Here is a 19,537-nt window from a genome sequence, read left to right on the forward strand (position 1 = left end):
ACTTCCAACATCTGGTTTCATTCCCAACTTTCCTCCTTGGTTGTTATTAGTTTTAACAACTTTTTGTGTCTATGACTGAAGGAAAATATGAAACAGCAGCAAGCACAGGGTAAAACTCCTGAAAAGTTGAAGGTGAGGCCAAGCACATCTGCATGTATTTGCCCATGTATTTTTTTGGCTCCAATTCATCCAGATAAAGAAGCAAAATTTTTGCTGTTTTTCTTCTTACCATAACCTGAAGATAACTCAAGAAACTAGCCTTGCCTTCTCTCAACAGGTATTTTAAGTGTTGGAAAAAAATATAATCTACAAGCTGCAAAAATTCATCCCACCTCCATTGCCTTAAGGATGACAATCACACCTCTGGACTAGGAAGGCAAATCCTTGTGCTTCTGGAGTTTACAAAAGTCCCAGTTGATTCTCCCCTTCCTCATGCTCCCACGATGGTGTCACCACCACAGTAATATAAATATCATGTCCCAGCTGCTTTCTCTGCCCAACAAAACTTTCATTAGTCATCATTCCCCAGGGGTTCCCCCAGCTTACCTTTTCCTGGCAAGAAGTCAACATCTTAATTCGCTTTCAACCCTAAGCTAATGACTCTCACGACACACAGGACACTTTTAGAGGAGCGAAGAGATTTGACCAAAGCCAACCAGATGGAGAGTGGCTGTGTCAGGGCTAAACCCCCCCTCTAATCCTGCTCCCTCTCTCATTTCTACTAAAAACAAACACTTGATGGATGACAACGCCTTCTTAAGGGCGACCCGTGTTTGCAGTGAGTTTACCGTTCAGGGATTTAGCAAGAGAAGCTTCCCATCTTCATGGGGAAGTTGCTGTAACAACTGTCACTGGCTTTAAATCTACCCTTGATTTTTGGGACTATCTGGTTTTGCAATGATTTTGTCTCAACTGGATGAGTTTGTGGGCAGACTCAAAAATCAGAGGTAATGCAACAAATTTCTGTTGAGTGCCATTTGCTGGGAGATCTGCTCGGCATCACGGCAATGCCATGATGGTTGAGATATTGGCCCAAGGACAGAACACTCAAGGAAGAAACATTTAGTCCACTGAGGATGGGAGAAGCAGGTGGTGTAGTGATACCCCGTGCTGGCTAAGAACTGGAGGACAAAGACGTGCCCTCAGGATGAAATTCAAGAGAATTTTTGTACTCTGCCACTTCTTCCTAAACTTCTATTAAGAAAAGTATCTCAAAGGAAAAGCTCTATAATGCTGTCACAGAGGTCTCTGGGCACACAGCACCTAATTACACATGGGGTATCATTAGTGACATTTGTTACCTGTTCATCCTGCCACTCTAACAGGGGAAGGAAATACTAAGTGCTTTTTCATAGGGAAAATGCCACTTATAAGTATGAGGTGAAGACTGGTAAAGTTCAAAATAAGGTGATATACTTCTATCTGTCCATGAATGTTTTCTTGAAAGGCTGAGATCTATAGGAGATACACTGGGGATATTTCTCCCAGGAGAAAAGCTACGGAGCAGTAATTACAGTATTTGTTAATTTAAGATGACAAACCCCAACCGTACAATCTAACCTTGCCAGGTTTGGTTTCTGCCAAGAAACTGCAACTACTCCAAGGTGTTTTGTCAGCATAAATTCATGCCATTTCTTCTCTTCTCACCCACCCAGGTTACTGTGGTATGATTTCATATCCTAACTCCCTTCTTTTTTAATGAGTAGTATCTACCTGCCTGACTTGCAAAAAATGTGCTCACAGAACCCATTACTCAGCTGCAATGCAGCTCTGAGTCTAAAGCCAACAGCATGAGGAGATGCCTTAGGAAAGCAGGATGTTCTACCTTAATTACCTTCCTTCAGTATTGTGACCAGTCACTAGATATTTGTCTGGATAAGGAAATTAGCCTTTTGAAGTTTTTGCTTTGGGAGTAGGCGGAAACTAAGCAGAGGCAATGAGATAAACAGGTGTATATTTGGGAGCAGCTTCACGATATAAATAAAAAAGTTAAAGAGCTCAATGATTTGGAGTAATGGCAACAGCAATTATCAGCTGATCACATCTCTGATAAGTTACCATGACAATAAAATCCTCTGACTACACGTGTTTCTGAGAAATGGCCTCATGACCTACACTTCCCTTGAGAAGGCTTTATTGTATTCCATCAAAAAAAGATGTGATTCATTGTGTGCACTGACTCTGTCATGGACACAAAATCCTCTGTACAAACCCAGCCTGCAGGGAAAACTGCCCAGCACTGGCACAGCAAAGAAGAATTGAAGGCTATCACTGAAATCATACACAAAATGTGCTACCCAAGGCTAGACATCAACATGAAGAATGTACACAACAATAATAATAAACAATAAATCAGTTCTCTTGAATTACTGCCATATCAGAGTTCTAGATGCTGCTTTATAGGTTTCAGAAACATTTCAAATAGCAAGCTTGGATTCATAGCAGCCGCTTGTCTCTGCTTTAAGTTAATATTTTATTTGCACTTCCCTAACATTTTGCTTCAAAAGAATCCTGAAGTATTTCAAGAGACAGTATTACAGTTGAAATTTTGCTCTGTGCAGCATCTCATTGCAAATAAACAATTTTTGCTTAAGGCGAGGTCAGATCGTTGTATCCCAAGATCTTTTAGACCTAAATCCTTACGTATGGTAAATCAGTTACAGGATCACTTCCTTTCCCCCCCCTTTCCCTATTCTAACACAGAATGATGTCTTAACATCATTTTCCTACTTTAGCTACTTTCTTATTGGACTGTCTAGTCACTTTTCCTTCTAAAACCTCGCCTAGACAACGTCATGCCTCCAAGAATCCAACCACAGTTAAAGACCTGGACTGTACAGAAGGAGCCAGCAGAGCCGCAGGTTCCCAGAAAAAAGGAGCCCTGCCAGGTATTGAGTTACAGCCACTCCCATCCTATTGAACTGTTAAACCAACACAGCACTACAACAGGTTCCTTCTGAAAACGGCCTTCGAATCCACTTTTAAATCTTTCTACTTATTTACTAATGATCTCCTGACTCATAGTTACTGGTTATCTGTTGACACCTAAGTGTCCTAAAAATTCTGAACTCAATGAAAAAAAAAAAGGGGTATGCTGGACCCGCTATTGAGCCCCCCCAATCCTTTCTCCTGCCCCCAGTTATTCACCCATCATGTATCAGAACAAACCCTCTGTTGTCATCCCATATTGCATTAAGTCAAAAAAAATCCAGCTCCCAGCATTAAAACAGTGAAACACCTTTATAACATCACAACTTCATGATTTATATCATAGCAGACTTTTTTTTAATTGTTTAAATGCTTTGTTTGTTTGTTTGCTCAGTGCTGGGAAAGCAAGGAGCACTGCAGCATTTTCTCACAGCAGAGAAAAAAAATGGCAACTGAAAAAGTTCAGCTGCTTCCATTTAACAGCTGCCTGAACAGGTGGAATATGAAGATCAGATTAGCTCCATGCTTCAGTACCAAATTCACCTATCATTTAATTCCAGTCTGGAGTAACAAACTCCCTTTTTTTTTTTTTTTTTTTGTTATTCAATTTAGCCCTTTGTTTCCCTTTTTGGAGTTACCTGGTGATGTTTTCTATTAGCTCCTGTTGCACGGGCACCAGGCGTCTGAGCTGTCCCCAAGTCCCACCGCTCTCCCCCATCACACTCATCCCCGGGGAACGCCCGTTCCGCTTCCCAGCCGACAGCAGCAGGAAAAACTCATCATCCGAGTTCCAGTACTGCTTAAATGCACTGGAAAGCACCACCGGCTGCTCTGTCCGACAAAAAAGCTACGAAGCCCGGAAAAGGGGGTGGGGGTAGGGCTCGCTGGTTTTTTTAAATGACCTAATGCCGCCAATTAGGAAACAGCTTTGGGCAGTTCAGAGGGACATTTGCAGCTGTTTCAAGTAGACAAGCAAAGAAAACGCAGGAGATCCCCGCTGTACCCTCTGATTTCATGTTAGCAAAAATAAAGGGGAGGCAATAGCACTAAGGAAATAAACCCTTATGCCCAGATGAAAGCATCTAACTTGAAGATAAAGTAATCCAAATAGCTTCCTCCCATTCATTCCTTCTTCAGGGAGGATTCATGTGCTAGAAATTCTTCTGTACAAATTCAAAGGAGATGATGTCCTGTTCTTACCTCCACTGCCAGCCCAGCAACATGCATTTTAATTGGATGTTTTTACATGTAATTTCAAATTTTTCCTTTCTCAGAAGAAAAACCCCAAACACCTACACTTCCTCTGCAGCGCAGGCCTACAGCTCTTACTTCCTTTGCTGATGAGATGCTAGAGGCACGCCTACGAAGAAAATCTAAAAAGTAGGAAACCAACTGATTTTTCCTACCTGTAACAGGCTCAGCTCCTTGCACTGTCAGGATGACATTCTTCTTCTTTGTTGAGAAACTTAAATCCATTTCTCCATTACGGCTGACTCCAACATCCACTGCAGCCTGGGGCTCAAGCACCCCTTTTTCTGGGGCTGGTAATTCAGAGGAACGAGGTATCTCTGCTGCAAAAACCACCGCATCGAAACTTTTTACCATTTCAGGAACTTTATCCAGAGAGGAGCTATTGTCTGCCGGTACCAAACTCTTTACTCCCACATTTTCCAGTGACTCAACAGCAGGTAAATGGCAGGAACATGGTGAGACGGGCATTTCAGGTACAGCTTGGCTTTGCTTTCCATCATGCTCATCCAAGGCCTCCCCTTGAGCTGCTTTCCCAACGGGACCAGCATCACCCTCGCCGGCCGGACAAACGGTGTCGGTGCTGGAGTCGCTGTCACACGTGGGCTCCTCTGCGATGGGCTGGAGTGCTGCCCGGGGAAGCACACTGTCCGTATCCTCCTGCTCCTCCGGATATGCTGCAACAGGGGTCATTGTCACCGGCCTCAGTACTTCCTTACCCTCACAGGCATCACTCGGGGCTCCCATTTCTGAGGTGTCCTTTAACTCAGAGGTGCTGCTGCGCAGGGAGATCCGTTGTAGGGTCTGACTGGGATCATGTTCTTGGTTCAGCCCCACATTCAGACAAGGGTCACTCTCTGCACCCAGTGACTCATCTGCTGATGAAGGTCCATGCATGGTGCCTTCTCCTGCGGCCACTGCTCCGGCCTTCCACGCTTCTTCAGGTTTGTCTTTTAGCCCAGCATCCACATTGCTGCTGCCCACCACAGGCCCCCCAAGACTGCAGGCAGAGGATTTCACAAGACCAGCAGGAAGTTCCTCTGACAAAACCTGCTCCTTGCCATTCGCACGAGCCTCCCACTCAGGTTCAGCTTTGCCTCCTTCAGCCTGAGAGAGGCCCTGTTCCAGGGAGCCCTCATCCCCAGCACGGTCCCTGGGCCTGCCGGCAGCTACCCCGCCATGCTCCCCGCCGTGCTGCCAGGAGAGCTCTGCCGAGTCTGCCCCCGCCACCACTGCTTCCTGGTTTTGTTTAGAGTCCTCATTATGAATTGCAGAGGGTGTGCCCATTAAATTATCCTTGGCACAGTCTGCACCATTGGCACATGGCACTAATCCAGGGTCATTACCTTGTAGAGCTGCCTCCTGCCCAGGAGGTGCCACTGCAGCATCTCCCTCCTGACTCACAGCCAGTCCCTCTCCTCTGGGCAGGGGAGTGGGCGATTTCACCTCATTGTTCAGCCCCTCCTGCTCTGAAGCACTTTCTGCTATCTCTGCTTCGGTCTGGGCAGGCTCCTTCTCTGCCAGGCCTGCGCTCAAGTCCTCTGGAGGGAGCAATGCAGGCTCATGTTCGCTCTCCTGAGCAGTAACTGGTTTGAAGCTGTTGCCCATTTCATCTTTAATGCCAGTCTGAGCAGCAGAAAAGCGACAGCCATCAACTTCCTGACCTGCAGAATTTACACTTCCTCCATCTCTGGGGCTGCTGGTATCAGTTCCTACTGGCTCCTTTTCACTGCTCTCCATTGCTTCAGCCCCATGGTCAGTGATCTCACTGCTCTCCTGGCAATGCTCAGGTTCTGCACCACTTCCATTAGATCCACCAACATCACTGTTTTCAGGTTCAGCATCAGGGCCATCAGTTTCCACACTGCCTTCCAGTGAGGGCAAGCTGGATTTTCCATCTATGCAACCTGCTTCCACCCACCTTTCTTGCTCCCCACTCCTACCGCTGCCATGGATCTCTGAACCAGGATCAGGTTTTGATGCACATGCAGGAACCTTCAGTCCATTCACTGCTGGTGGTGCTTCCCCAGCGCTCGCAGTGACATCCTGCCTTGCTGTGACACAGGCATTGCCTTGGCTTTCCACGAAGTCACCGTTTACCTGACCAGTGCATGATCCAGTCTCTTTGTTATCGCCAGTCTTGCAAAGGTCAACAGAGACATCGCCAGTGCCACCATCTGCATTTGTACCATCCCAGGCCACTCCCATGTTTGCATCCTCCTCATTTGAACACTCAGTGCCATTAAAACTACTGAGTAAGGGCTGAGCAGCACTGGCTGACTCCTCCTTAGCTGGAGATTCCTCTTCCAGGTTTGCAGTCCTCTCGCCCGCCTCTGCCATCCCATCCTCTCCCTGCTGCTGGCCCGCAGCCCTCTCAGCGGCCCCGGCACAGTTTCTGCATTCAGTCTGGCCCATAACCACATCCAGGCCCTCCGAGGAAGCTGGGGCTTCACCTGCAGCTGCAACCACAGCAGCAGCACTGCCAGCTGCACGCTCCTCGGCACCTTGCACTTCCTGATGGGCAATATCTGTACTGCCCAAGCCAGCTTGATCCAGAACAACTCCAGCAGATGTCATTCCAGCTGCCTCATTTGTATTTCCAGAGGATGGAAGATTTACAGCACCGTTTACACTTGCACATGGGCTCACAGTGCATTCCTTCTCATCTGATACAGTCCCAGAGTCTTCAGCAGAGGTTGGCCCCACCTCTTCCTTTTTACACAATATCTCTGTGTTTTTACTTTCACAGAATGACTCTGGGCTGTTTCCATCCCCCAGGCTAACCAAGTTACTGGGTGCATCATTAAAAGTTCCCAAACTCCTGTTGTTGCATTTCTCCTCCTGTTGGGTTTGGTCTGAGAGCTGTCCAAAGTCCAGGTGACCCAGATCAGATGGATTTTCCTGCCTTTCTTCTCTTGCCATTTCTTCAAGGCTCTGAGACGCAGTGGTCAGGCGACAATCTGGCTCTGCTCCTTTAGCACAACTGTCTCCAGAATCCCCCAGTACAGGCTGTGTCTGCTGCCTTGAACTCTGTAACAAGACACACACACAAAAAAAAGAAAGTATTACTTTACTCTGTCACACTTTACCCTGTCTCCATTATGTGCAAGACCTATATCTACACAATCATATTCCATGTGACTCCCTCTGTACCTCTACCTGGTGTCACCCAGGACAGAGTTACAAATATACTTCAGTGAGTATTTTACATGTTGGTTTTGGTACAAGGTAATAGTGAAATTATTAGAATGACAGAAGCATTTGTTGAAAAGAGCATCTGAAGGTCATCTACTCCAACCACCTGCCTGAGACTGGACTGCTGCCAATGCAACATCAGGTCAACCATGACTTTATCTTGCCAAGTCCCCAAAACTTCCAGTGATAGAGTACCCACAGCCTCTCTGGGCAATCTGTTCCCATGCCACACCACCCTTCCATGAAGAATTTTTTCATAACAGTCAGACTGAACACCCCGAAGCTGAAATTTGTCCCTCTACCCCCTTGCTACACCATCTGCCACCACTGAGATGAACTGTAATCTTGGTAATTGCTCTTCAAGCAGTTGTAGTCATATTTCTTGAGTGCACTTAAATTCAAGATCAGTAAACAGCAGAATTCAGTCTACCAAATGATGCAAATATATATCAGCATAGTCCCAAAGGGCTTTAAGCAAATGCTGTTTAAGAGCAACCTCAGATCCCTGCCCGATACTGCTCCCCAGCTCTCACCAGCGTTGCTCAATTTTCTCTACATGGGTGGAAATGCTACTTCAGACTTGGGCATTGGCTGACACTGTCCAAACACACCACTGTTCCTAGGACTGAACTAATCATCTAATCTATTCCTGAAAATTGCAGGCATAATTAAATATCTGAAATTTATTTCCTAACTGGAAATAAAAATTTCAAAATGATGACATACTATTAAAATTAATACATGCATTATCATGGAACAGCAGCAACATATTCAATTCCCCTCTAATCTGCATTTTCCTTCCAGAGCATCTGCTTTGTCAACCTTTTATAGTTTGATACAATCAAACCTTTACTTAAAAAGAACCGCCTATTTCAATAGCTCCTTTCATATTCTCTTCTCTGCAGAAGAGAATACATCAACGTTCACATCTTAGAAGAAGTGGCTTATTAAATTAACGAGCAACCCCAATCCCTCAAAGTACACCCTACAGACCTCCCCTGGTTTGCTTGGGGCTTTGCACCATAAGCTTTCTGAGGTCACACTGGTTTCTTGCTAAGTGCCTGTGAGTCTCCACAAACACAAAACTCTAATGAACTATGTGAAATCTGAGGGGGTTTTTTGCATTTCTTTGTAAAAATATTTTAAAAAAATACATGTGTCCTAGAAGTATAACTTAAACAGCTCCCTGCAAATTTTGTTTAAGATTTCTCAGAGAAAGCAAACTTCATACCAAAAATGTCAGCTTAAACACCCTGAATAATTAAGTGGTCAATATGTTAACTGATGCATCACAGGGAACTTCTAGGTACTGCATATACAAATAGCGGCTAAAATCATCACTGCTACCTCGAGGATATTGTGTTTACTTGTCTTTCCATGCTCTGAGGTTTGCAAACATTGAGCAGTACCACAGAATCACTGAATCATGGACCACTAAATGTACTTCTGGCGTTTGCCATGAATCTCCCTCCTATTCAAAATAATCCTGCTACCCAGCTCCCATATATGCTGTCAGCTATGCCAGAGCTCCCTGAGGCTTCCCAAAACAGGTTAGCATTGGAGGCATGGCATCTCCATGCTTGTGTAGCACCGGGGATGGGACACAGGGCTCTGCGTGCAGTGGTACCTGCAGGCTGCAGCTACTTTTCGCAAGGACAAACAAACACTGTGCCAGGAGTCTGGTGGCTGTAGCCCCACAGCAGGGCATGGACACCATGCTTCTGGCTCCTAGCCAGGATGGACAGACACAGACCACACAGCCAGGATGGACAGACACAGACAACAGTGACACTTGCTTGGGAACAAGCAAGATTTTCAAAAGGACGGGCCACAGCAGCCCCAGCATCCTCACAGTGAAGTCACTCTGCTGATAGCCTGAAAAATATAGCCATTACCAAAGGAAGCCAACTGGCTTTCAACTGACCCGAAATAAATCTAAATGAAATAATTACAGGGCTGCTTTCCAAATTCAAATCAGATTAAATGTGAAATAAAACAGTGGTGGAAAGAAAAGTCTATTTCTGGTTTCATTGTCAGGCAAAATGTACCCATCTGGCATTTGCACAAGCAAACAAGCAGTGAGCTGGATATGTTGGCCATGCTTTAGTGTCTTTTGATGGAAAGGGCAAGAGATTTCATGGTTAGCCACTCATGTCACCAGTTCCTGTTGAGATCTGGAGAAATTAAGATCTCAGGTACCAAGGGGAGGGTGAAAATGGCTCAGGATGGCCCCTACCTCTGAACATCCTCCCAGCCCGCTTTCAGTTGAGAATTCTCCCCTCCTTAGTTAAAGGAACAAAAATATCCTGTTATTTAGATCTTGCACCTCTGCAACAGCAGCTACATGAGCTGATGAAGGAACACCCACAAGTGATGGCAGCTGCACAAGACAGAGGGTGTTTCTGAGAAATGGCACAGAAGTGTTCTGCTGTTTCGCCTTCCCATCCCAACTGAGACTTTGAAGCAGGGAGAGGAAGCCGTTCCAAAGCCCCACAGCTCCTGCTGTCCAACCACCAAGGGGTCTGAGAGGAGCACAGTGAAGGAACCACTATGGACACATACCTTTTGTGGCCAAGGTAGGCTCATCTTACACTGAAGTGTTACGGAGACCGTTATTTTCTCCATCACCCACCCCAGAGACTTTCCCCTCATACTCATCTCTGACCCTGAACTTTCTGTCTGAACAGAGACATACCCACTGTGCTCACTGCCCACAAAGCCAGCCTCACTCCAGAGCCTGCCTTTAGCTGCCCAACAGCTGCCAGAGGACAGCATGTCTCCAGGGAGGTTTCCCTGCCCATCCAAGCGTGTCCCAAGGTAATGGAGAAGGCAGGAGGTGGGAGCAGAGAGAGCCCACAAAGCCAAACAGAGCAGGCATTGCACAGCTCCAAGCCTGCTTCTCTTCTGAGAGAGAACATTTGCTGCCTAATACAGCTTTATCAGATCTCTCCATGCTCAAAGAGGAAGAAAAAAGTGCCCACCTGGATGCTTGATAACGGCATCCAGAGAAAATGCCTAAAGAAATATGCCCTGAAAGATGCCTATGTATGAAAGCCCTCCCCAGGTGCCAAGCAGCAACCAGGCAGCACTACTTCTCCTTCACCACCTCAGCCTTTTCCTTACCTTGTGCTGGTGGCTCTGCATGTGCATCTGGAGGTGCTGTATGTCCCTCTCCCAGCTGGACGCCGCCCCTTCCTTGGCCTCAGCCGTCAGCAGGTACACGTCGAGCCCGCGGTGGTGCTTCACGCTGTAGTCCCCCGAGTGCACCGTGTGAGACAAGGTGCTCCAGGAGTCCGGCTCCCTGGCCTCCTCCCTGCCATGAAACAACAGGGGCGGGTTAATGAGCAGGCGAGGAGGGGATGCTGCGTGGCAGGACACGCACGCTCTCCTTCACTCTAGACAGTCATCTAATCATCGGCCGGAGCAAAGCACAGCACCGGCTCCAGGGCCAGACAGACAAATACACAATGCACGCTTGGCCTTGAAAATTAATGTGATTTAGAGTTAATGCCAGCCACGAGCTTTATTTCACAAGGTCCTTCTCAGGTAGAGAGATGTGTGGTTTTTACCCCAGACTACGACAGACTAGCAGCAAAGAGACAGCAACTACTTTTTGAATTGAATTTATCACAGGTGGAGATTAACAAAGCAGATGTCACAGAACAACAGACACCTGAAAGACAGAACTGCAAAGGGACAAGCTGGAAGGAACGAGGATTGACACAGATGCTACAACTTCTACACCAAACCCAGCACACTGCTCACAAACACCCAACAGCCATCAAGTCATAGCAATTTTGTCACTCCTGAAATGAATTTAACTTGCTCTGTGAAACTGCCTCTGTGCACAATGTTCTCAGTATTGTCAGACAGCTGTTCTTCAGCAGCACTGTCATGGTTTTTCTTTGTACCAATCAAAAGAAGAGAAAGGAAAAGAAGATGCTATAGATCAGAATGAAAAAATAACTCAGTAGGTAAATGTATTCAATAGACATTTCTACTGAGTCATCTCTTTTTGAATGTCAAACCCTGATTTTGCAGAAGCTTTCTACTCAAAGCAGTAATTCCTCAGGTCTCACTGAGCTGCACAGTGGCTTCACTGGCCCTTTAAGGGTGTGAGGAAACAGGTTCACAGATTTCATTTTGACTCAGAACTGCTTCAGGAAACCCAAAATCTGTTTTAATCATCCCAGACAGAGCAGCTTGTGCTGCACCCACCAAGCTCTGCATCCTGGAGGAGACACATGAAGCCAAACAGGAATGTTACAGGAACAGATGATGCTGACCTGCTCAAGGGTGTGAGAAATGGGAATTTCTCTGTCTTCCTTTTACCAGGGCTGCATTTACTGATACCTATCCCCAGCTGAGAAATGGGTTGGGAGTTGGACTAGATGGTCTTTAAAGGTCTCTTCTAATCCAAACTATTCCATGATTCTACAACATCCTTTCCCCATTGCAGAGACCAGCCATCCTCAGATCTCCCTTTGCAGCACAGCTACAGATTTCCCTGGAAGTGGCAGAGTTGTGTGCTTTTTTTCAAATAATTTGGAATTCAAGAAAGTACATATACAGCAAATGTATGCCATCAACCAAGTAAAACTACACATAGATTCCAGCACCTTTACTGACAGGTTTCTTACTTTAAAACTTGCAAACCTTTCTTATGGGTAAGTGCCCACCAGTAAACCCCAGGGCTCTCTGGGATGCCACGCAATTTAGAAAGCAAAGTCATAACGAGCAAATGACACCATAATCACAACAGGAATGGGCAGAGCAGGGTGGGGAAACAGTCAGACAGTTCATCACATGGCACAGAAACCTGTGCAGGCGATGGTGGTGGCAGTGACTATCCCTGCTCTGCCTTGGTACAACCATCTACTCGCTTCTGTGACTCATTTTGGGTTAAATCTGAAAGGAAATTCAGACAAAGCGAACCTATGACTTGCATCATTCAAGTCAATTGCCTTCAGCAGAATTACACTTGATTTAAGCTGAATCAATATTTCCACAGAGAAACAGAATGAAGCATCCAGTTTCTGGAGGTGATTAGCATAAATCTACAGAGGCACTGAAGTCAACTGAGCCATTAGAAGTGACTAAAGAAATGACCTTCCTTTATCAAGGAAACACAGACATTTCTGTCTGCAGTATTTTTCTTTTCAGATGTCATGTATGAGAAATCACTGTACTCAGGGCCACTTTCAGAGTACAAGAAGGCAGTGAGCACAAAACCCACAGTCACCCACTCATGGGGACAACAGCAGCCAGATAAAAGAACTGAGCACAATAAGTCTGCTCTACTTTCTCATCAGCTTCAAGGACACTTGGAGGCATCTCCAAATCAGCACCCACAAAGCAGCCTGCACGACTTGCTAAGCCTCAAAGGACCCTCAGCGACTTCAAAAGCCTGGAAATCTGGAGCAAGATGACAGGCAGAGTCTCCTGCAACACCATGAGTGTGCTCACCCCTCCAGCAATCCGCCACCTTCACACGGCCCAGACAGATCAAATAATCACTTCTGCTTACAAAGACAGTGCTTTCTTTTCATACTCAGGCTGCCAGTCTGTGTTACACTTCAAGAAAAGCTTTAAATCTTTCGAGAAACCAAGATCTTTCTCACATCCAGCCAAGTACAAACTCCCAAGCTCTCATTTTTAGTGGCGTTCACCTATGTTATACAAAATTAAGCAATAAGGAAATGAATGGCTCAATCTATTGACTCCTTCATATCATTCCCTTCATAAACTGTTCCATCCCAGCACTATGGTCTGCAGCAGAGAGGACAAATGGGGATTTGCAAGTGTTAACTCGTTTTCACACAGGTATTCCTGTTGCTCAGGGAATCCCTTCCAAGGCCACGTAGCTCATATGAAGACACTCCTGCTCGTTTGTCTTCGTACACTGAGCTTCACCGTTTGTGCCTTTCCTGCATGTCTCACTGCAAACCCTGGGTTTTATTGAGAGATGATAAAAACACACTTTCTTCCAGGAAAAAAAGCTTTGCAGTTATGTATTTTGTACTTCCTGGCTGTGAAAGATGTTTATTTTGTCCAGATTTGGAATTTTTGTACTGGCTGTATAGAAGTGCATACCCAAGCTGGTCTGCTAGGAGATAAAAACAGATATGCAAATATTTACTGCAGATTTATTAACAAAAATATGTATACAAACTCCAACCTTCAAGAAGTCTGAAAATCTGCTTCTGTTCAGCACAAAAATCCAGTTTGCTGCAGTTTGCCAGCAACAAAGGAAATCTGTCTTCTTATGAGATTTAACCATCTTGGGTCAATTCTTTCTCATTCTCCTTTTTCAACAGCTTCCCATCAAAATACGTAACAGATACCAGTGAACTGAAAATTTCATATGAATCATCTCCAAGCCTGACTTTTGCAGAAGAAGGTATCTTGGTTAAAAAAGCAAGACAGTGTTCACTAAAAGCTGATAGTGTTCACTAGCTCTACCCTCTGCCCAACCATGCCATGCCACGTCCCACTAAAAAATCCTGGAAGAAGCCCTCCAGCTCTGGTCCTTGGAGGTAAACCCAGAAGGGAAATTGTTTGGTGCAACAAAGGACAGACTTCCCAGCCCTCCCTTTATCTGCGGAAAGTTGGCCCAAAGAAGGATGGCAACCCCAAACAGGGAGAGAGGAGAAGCACACAAAGCTCCAAAATACTCTCAGGCCATGCCCTGCTCCATCTGGGAGCTGATTAGATTGCTGAAACCACAGGATCACCTCCTGCCCATCTGGCATGTAAGACAAGATGATAGAACATAGAATCACAGAATGGTTTGGGTTGGAAGGGATCTTAAAGATTGTCTAGTTCCAACACGGGCAGGGACACCTTCCACTAGACCAGACTGCTCCAAGTCTCATCCAAGCTGGCTTTGAACACTTCCAGGGATGGGGGACATAAGTAGGTAACGTTTTTAAATTAAACCTCCCAGCATTGCTCAAGTAACTAGTTTCTTTTCAAGGAGGAGCCACACACTGTACTTATGTGCTGAATCTCTTCTCATCTCGTGGGGGAGAGGAAAGTGCCTGCATCAGCACAGCATGGCTTCTGGCTTCCTGCAGATACAGGCAAGAGATTTTTAAGACAAGGGAAGAACAAAAAAAAAAAAAAAAAACCTGAGTGAAAAGCTCTGCCCACCCTCAAAAGCTGCAGGAACTGTGCTTGGCAACAAGGGTTTGAAACTCGGCAGGTGCTGGTGCTTGTGGCAGGCGCGTCTGCCAGTACCAAGATACCAGGTTTGAACCAGAGGGCAGAGGAAGAGGAGGGAGGAAGAGATCAGAAGACAAAAAAAAGCCTCAGTGAGTTAAGCAAAACCTCGTATTAGGAAGATTCATCCCACAGTTTTATAAAGGGGCAAGGAATGCAGTGTGGGAACTCAAGGTGTTATTTCCTGGGGATTTCCTTCAGATTTCTGAGCTGAAACAAAACAAACTCAGCAGCATTGCCAGCTCTTGGGATCTTACTGCAAGCCTGACTGTGGGTTTATTCTGTGGGTTTATTCTGAAAGCACCGGCACCTAAAATCATGTGACAAAGAAAAAATCAAAAGTTCCAAATGCTCTAGGAAAGTAGAAAAAAAGGTTTCTTATATAAGAAAATTCTACATATTGCTCGCTAATTTGAATAGTTTTGATATTGAAGGAAAGAGTTAAAGTTCATCTGAAGTAGAAATAATTACTAACCCCTCACAAACTGCAGTGAGTTCCAACACCAAACTGAATTCAGGATTGTATAACATACCCTTCAATATCAGACTAAATATTTAATAACTGGATTCAAAATATTTAATGCTAACTTTTCAGTCCATTGATCAACACTCTCCATACAAATTATGGAGGGAAAAGCTGTCCTTGTCTCTCAACAGTTGTTTGCACACATATCCTAAGGGAGCATGTCCAGTATTTCCTACCACAAAGGGTCTGTGCTCCTAAACCCATGAATTTCTTAGGCCCCAATGTTAATTATACATTAAAAAAATATAAAAATACAGCTACAAACTGTCATTAACTATATTTGCCACAAAGTACAATCTGCATTCCATAAGAGTAACTGTTATTAAATGCACTTTTCCATTTGTTTTATTTTCAGAGTCTTATGTAACAAGAAGAGTGCTCTGCTTAGGATGTGGAGCTGTTGGTCCCACAGAGAACTCAGTGTCAACTTGAAGTCTTATCAGCAAACAAAACAAGTTTAAGGTGAATCTATGAAGTAAACTCAAGAGTGAAAACAGATGCCATTTGTTGCCTTTGAAATACTGAAGTACAGCCATGGAGACCACTCCAGCAAGGAGTGTTTTCTTTACAGCTAAAACCAACATCTCAGATCAGGACAAGTGATACGGAAGGAAGACTTGTCTCTGCAGAACATCTCCATGTGCTGCAAGCAACTGTGATCACAGGCTCTGCAACACAACCCAGAGATGAAGCCATAGCTTTGTCGGCCTCTGACACAGCAGTTTACAAAGTCTTCCTCTACAATAATCTGTTCAAACTTCAGTCCCCACCATAAATGCCACTACTTCGAGCAAATCTGCTCCAGAGACTAAGTATGAGCATCCTAACTGGGTATCCAATCCAGCTAACCAATGCCTGAGGCCAAAACCCCAGCAGTTCTGGGAAGCCACTTATCTGCATTTTCTAAATTTATCCTGAAACAGAGCTGTCTATCATAATCCCTTACCAAACACACAAGGCTGTCCAGCACTTATGGCCCCTATAATTTTTGGGATCACTTCCAGATCGGGATTGCTGAAGGGGGGAAATAATTTTCTTCTCATATCTTACCAAATCTTTCCAAATCTCTTCTAAATCTCTTCTTTCTCATCCTCACAGGCTTGTTTCCATGATCATCTCCCAGGACTACAATTTCCAAGCAGGAAATCAGAGACAGTAAAAAGCTGTTTCTACCACATGGACAAAGCCTTCTCTCTCTTTCATATTCAGAGGTGGATACATACAAAACAAAGGAGAGGAGGGAGCCAACAAACGAAAATACAAGTCTTCATGGGAATGTGGGACACACTAGGAAGTCGTAAAAGTTGGAGTACGATGAGGGTGAGTAGGTGGAAAGAGAGAAACACAAACTCTTCCTACTCAGTAACCTTCAAACCAGGTTTCCTTGGCCCCCAACTCCCAGTCTGCTCTTCTGCTGTGGCCAGAACAAACCCACAGCAACCTCAGCATCTTTCTAACCATGATGTTCAACAAATTAAATGATGATGTTTAACTGAAAATCTCAAAGTTCAGCAATGCATAGCCACAAAGCTAGACCCTGTAGATCACTACTCCTTCCATGCTTTTGTAGCTAAACATCATCTTAACATATACACATCAGAGCCCTCTTTCATTGCCCTTTTAATACCTTTGAATCCCCCTTTAAATGTTAATCTTGTGCCAGCATTTAAGAGACAAAGTCAACTGCTCTCCTGCCACATCACAGCAAGCCATATTCTAAATCCAGCACTCCAAACTGCAATCAAAAGGATTTGTTGCTTGGTTTGGGGTGGAAGAACAGATGGAGAAACATCAACATTTAATTCAATAAACCTTTCAGCCCCTGATTCTGCTTAGCCTGAAATAAAATTAAAAATATGCATGGCATCACCTGCCAGTGTGGTGGCAACCTTCTGGCCAGCTGCACGTCCCCAGCTGTGTCCTGCTCATGCTCCAAATAAATACTGGAAGAACTGAAGTGATCAAGGGGAGACTCAGATCTTTGCACACTTAGTTCTCAGCTTGCAAGGTTCATACAGGAAAGGAGGGTTCAGCCTATACATTCTCAGGGGCATAAGCACCCTGTTCCCATACAGCTGCCACCTCCTGGCACTGAAGTCACAGCAATGTTTTCAGCCCTAGGAAAGCAGTGACTTTGGAAAGCATCTGCACCACAGATAGCTCTTGGCCTATGCAAAGACTGAATTTAATGGAACAACCCAGCACCAAACTTCAGTGAAAAATGTCCATCTTCAACTACCATCCCAATCTGGCAGGGCACTGTAAGAAGTGCTTGGTTTTAAGATCATGCTTAAACTCTGCTGAACATGAACTGGATATTTCTGAAATTAAACACTTGCTTAAAGGACCTGTTAAATTGGGGTGCAAAAAAAAAAAAAAAAAAAAAGACATACAAGGCAAATCCTCTTGCAGCTCTGGCTCAGGGAAGCAGAAAAGTGTATTCAGCTATAAAAGTAAAGTCACTGAAAAAGCTTCCTTATTTGAGAGGCACCACAAAGACTACAGCCCAGACTTCACCAATTACTTACGTAAAATCAGAACAATAGCAAGTGATAATCACAGGCTGCAAAACATTCACAAAACCCTTCTGCTACCAGTGAGTTATTCCTCATGTGTGCTAATTAAATCAGTTTAGTTTTGGAAAGACAAACTTGTACTGACTTAGAGTTTCACAGATTGAGCCACCTGGACATTACCAGGAGATTTGAAGGAAGAGCAATCCCAGAGCTCTGCAGAAGTGCTTTAGAGCAATAAGCAGAGAAACCAGCAAAAGTAAAAATAATATTACAATAAAAACTACAAGACTGTTACAAGTCTAAAACTTTTCTTTGCAGCGATTAGAAAAATGGAAGTTTTTTTTTTAATGGGCTTTACTTTCTCTCACTTCCCTTTTTCAGGGGACATAAATCACTCTCAGCTGTGAAGGAACTATAACCATTTGGCTTCACCAGGGAGAAAAAAAATGTTACTAGACAGAAATTAAATCAGAAACAAAATCAGTGTTTGTGTGTTTTACAAGGCAGCACTTCCAACTTCTCTGCAATCCCGCACGCTCGCTGTGTCTTGGAGCCATTTTCCTCGCTGCTGTGCAGAGCACGGCAGAACATGGAGCTGGCAGGGGGATTGTGTTACTGCACCGACTGCCTTGGAAAACATCAACTCCTGCACGCTGCAGCTGTCCTGCTGCACAGGCCAAGTTACTCACACAGTACTCACACAGTACTACCCGCCTGCTTAATAACTGTGCTGCCTCTTCAGAGCCCACACGGAGCAGCCAGCATTGCCCAACTCGAACACTGGGCAAGCAACAGGCTTCAGCCAAGGACCCTTCACTTTGGAACTTGCTCCTACCACACTCAGAAATTGCTGAAACTCAGAGAGGGCTATGCAAACTTCCTGGTTTCCAAAGCTTTTTCATGCAAGGAAAGATAACTTATTGAAATTATAGTTAAAAACTGTCTTTAAATTTGTATTTAAAAAAATAAACAACAAACTGTTAAGCAAGCTGCCAGCAAGCAAACTTATACACATACTTATATATATATATATATATATATATATATATAACATACATATATACACTATAACTTATAAATCTTTATATATATTTTCCCCTATAAAACTCCTGCCCTCCCACACTATCCTGTTCCATTTGCACCGCAGGACAATATTTGCTGTGCAGTTTTCATTTCAAAGATAAAACAAGCACCCTCAGGAATGATATACAACCGATGAATGTCTATTGGTGGTGAATATTTATTTACTTGTATGAATATTTATTAATGAATGCTGCTATTGGCACCCTGCTCTCTGTCTCTGGTGACCTACATGATCTCTATCACAGCTCTTCGGTTTGGTCTTGACAGAACCAGCCCATGCACTTTTCCTGTCTGACAATGCAGAACCAGAGCACAAGCTCGAGACTAAAGAAAGGAATACCTGAAGGGTTACAAAATTTAAATTGGAAGCATCTTTCTTTTTTTTTTTAATATGAAGAACTGCAACAGCTGAAAAGAGAAAGTTCATCTGATAAACAGAAATTCAAAATGTCACCAGTGTAATTAGTTTCTGAGAAAAATATTTACACTGCAGCTGAATCAAGCTACTTGCAGGCAAACCACAGCAAAACTGCAACAAGGGAGAAGGTTTTGTGTCTGCTCTTTAATGATTGTATCCTAATTATGGCGAAATTTCACCCCTTCCCAATGCTGGCTGGGAGAATCATTGTAAAATGCAGGGTCCTGCGAATTAGCAAGAAAGAGAACAATAAATTCCCCCCAAGGATAATGCATCACAAAACATGCTGCATTCATTTATTTGGCAAAGTGCAGTTTAATTACTTGTTAAAATAATGACTCCTTTGTAGGGGCCCTCACTAACATGCGTTGCTGCTCTGTATTTTGCTGAGTGGGACGAGCT

General features: G+C 44.4%; 1 protein-coding gene across 18 annotated transcripts in view; it reads right to left on the bottom strand.

Annotated features, from left to right (window-relative positions):
• AKAP13 (A-kinase anchoring protein 13) overlaps window positions 1–19,537 on the bottom strand; it is a 208,446-nt gene that overhangs the window by 88,943 nt on the left and 99,966 nt on the right. For 17 of the 18 annotated variants that reach the window (XM_064669029.1, XM_064669030.1, XM_064669026.1 and 14 more), the window contains 2 exons: window positions 10,495–10,684; window positions 4,335–7,206 (listed from right to left, as the gene is read on the bottom strand). In XM_064669029.1, the coding sequence (XP_064525099.1) occupies window positions 4,335–7,206; window positions 10,495–10,684 (3,062 nt within the window). Of the gene's footprint in view, window positions 1–3,566; window positions 3,680–4,334; window positions 7,207–10,494; window positions 10,685–19,537 lie in introns of those variants that run through there. The other variant, XM_064669045.1, reaches the window with a different exon arrangement.

The sequence above is a fragment of the Pseudopipra pipra genome, chromosome 12 (genome assembly GCF_036250125.1).
Source record: "Pseudopipra pipra isolate bDixPip1 chromosome 12, bDixPip1.hap1, whole genome shotgun sequence".
Lineage (NCBI taxonomy): Eukaryota > Metazoa > Chordata > Aves > Passeriformes > Pipridae > Pseudopipra > Pseudopipra pipra.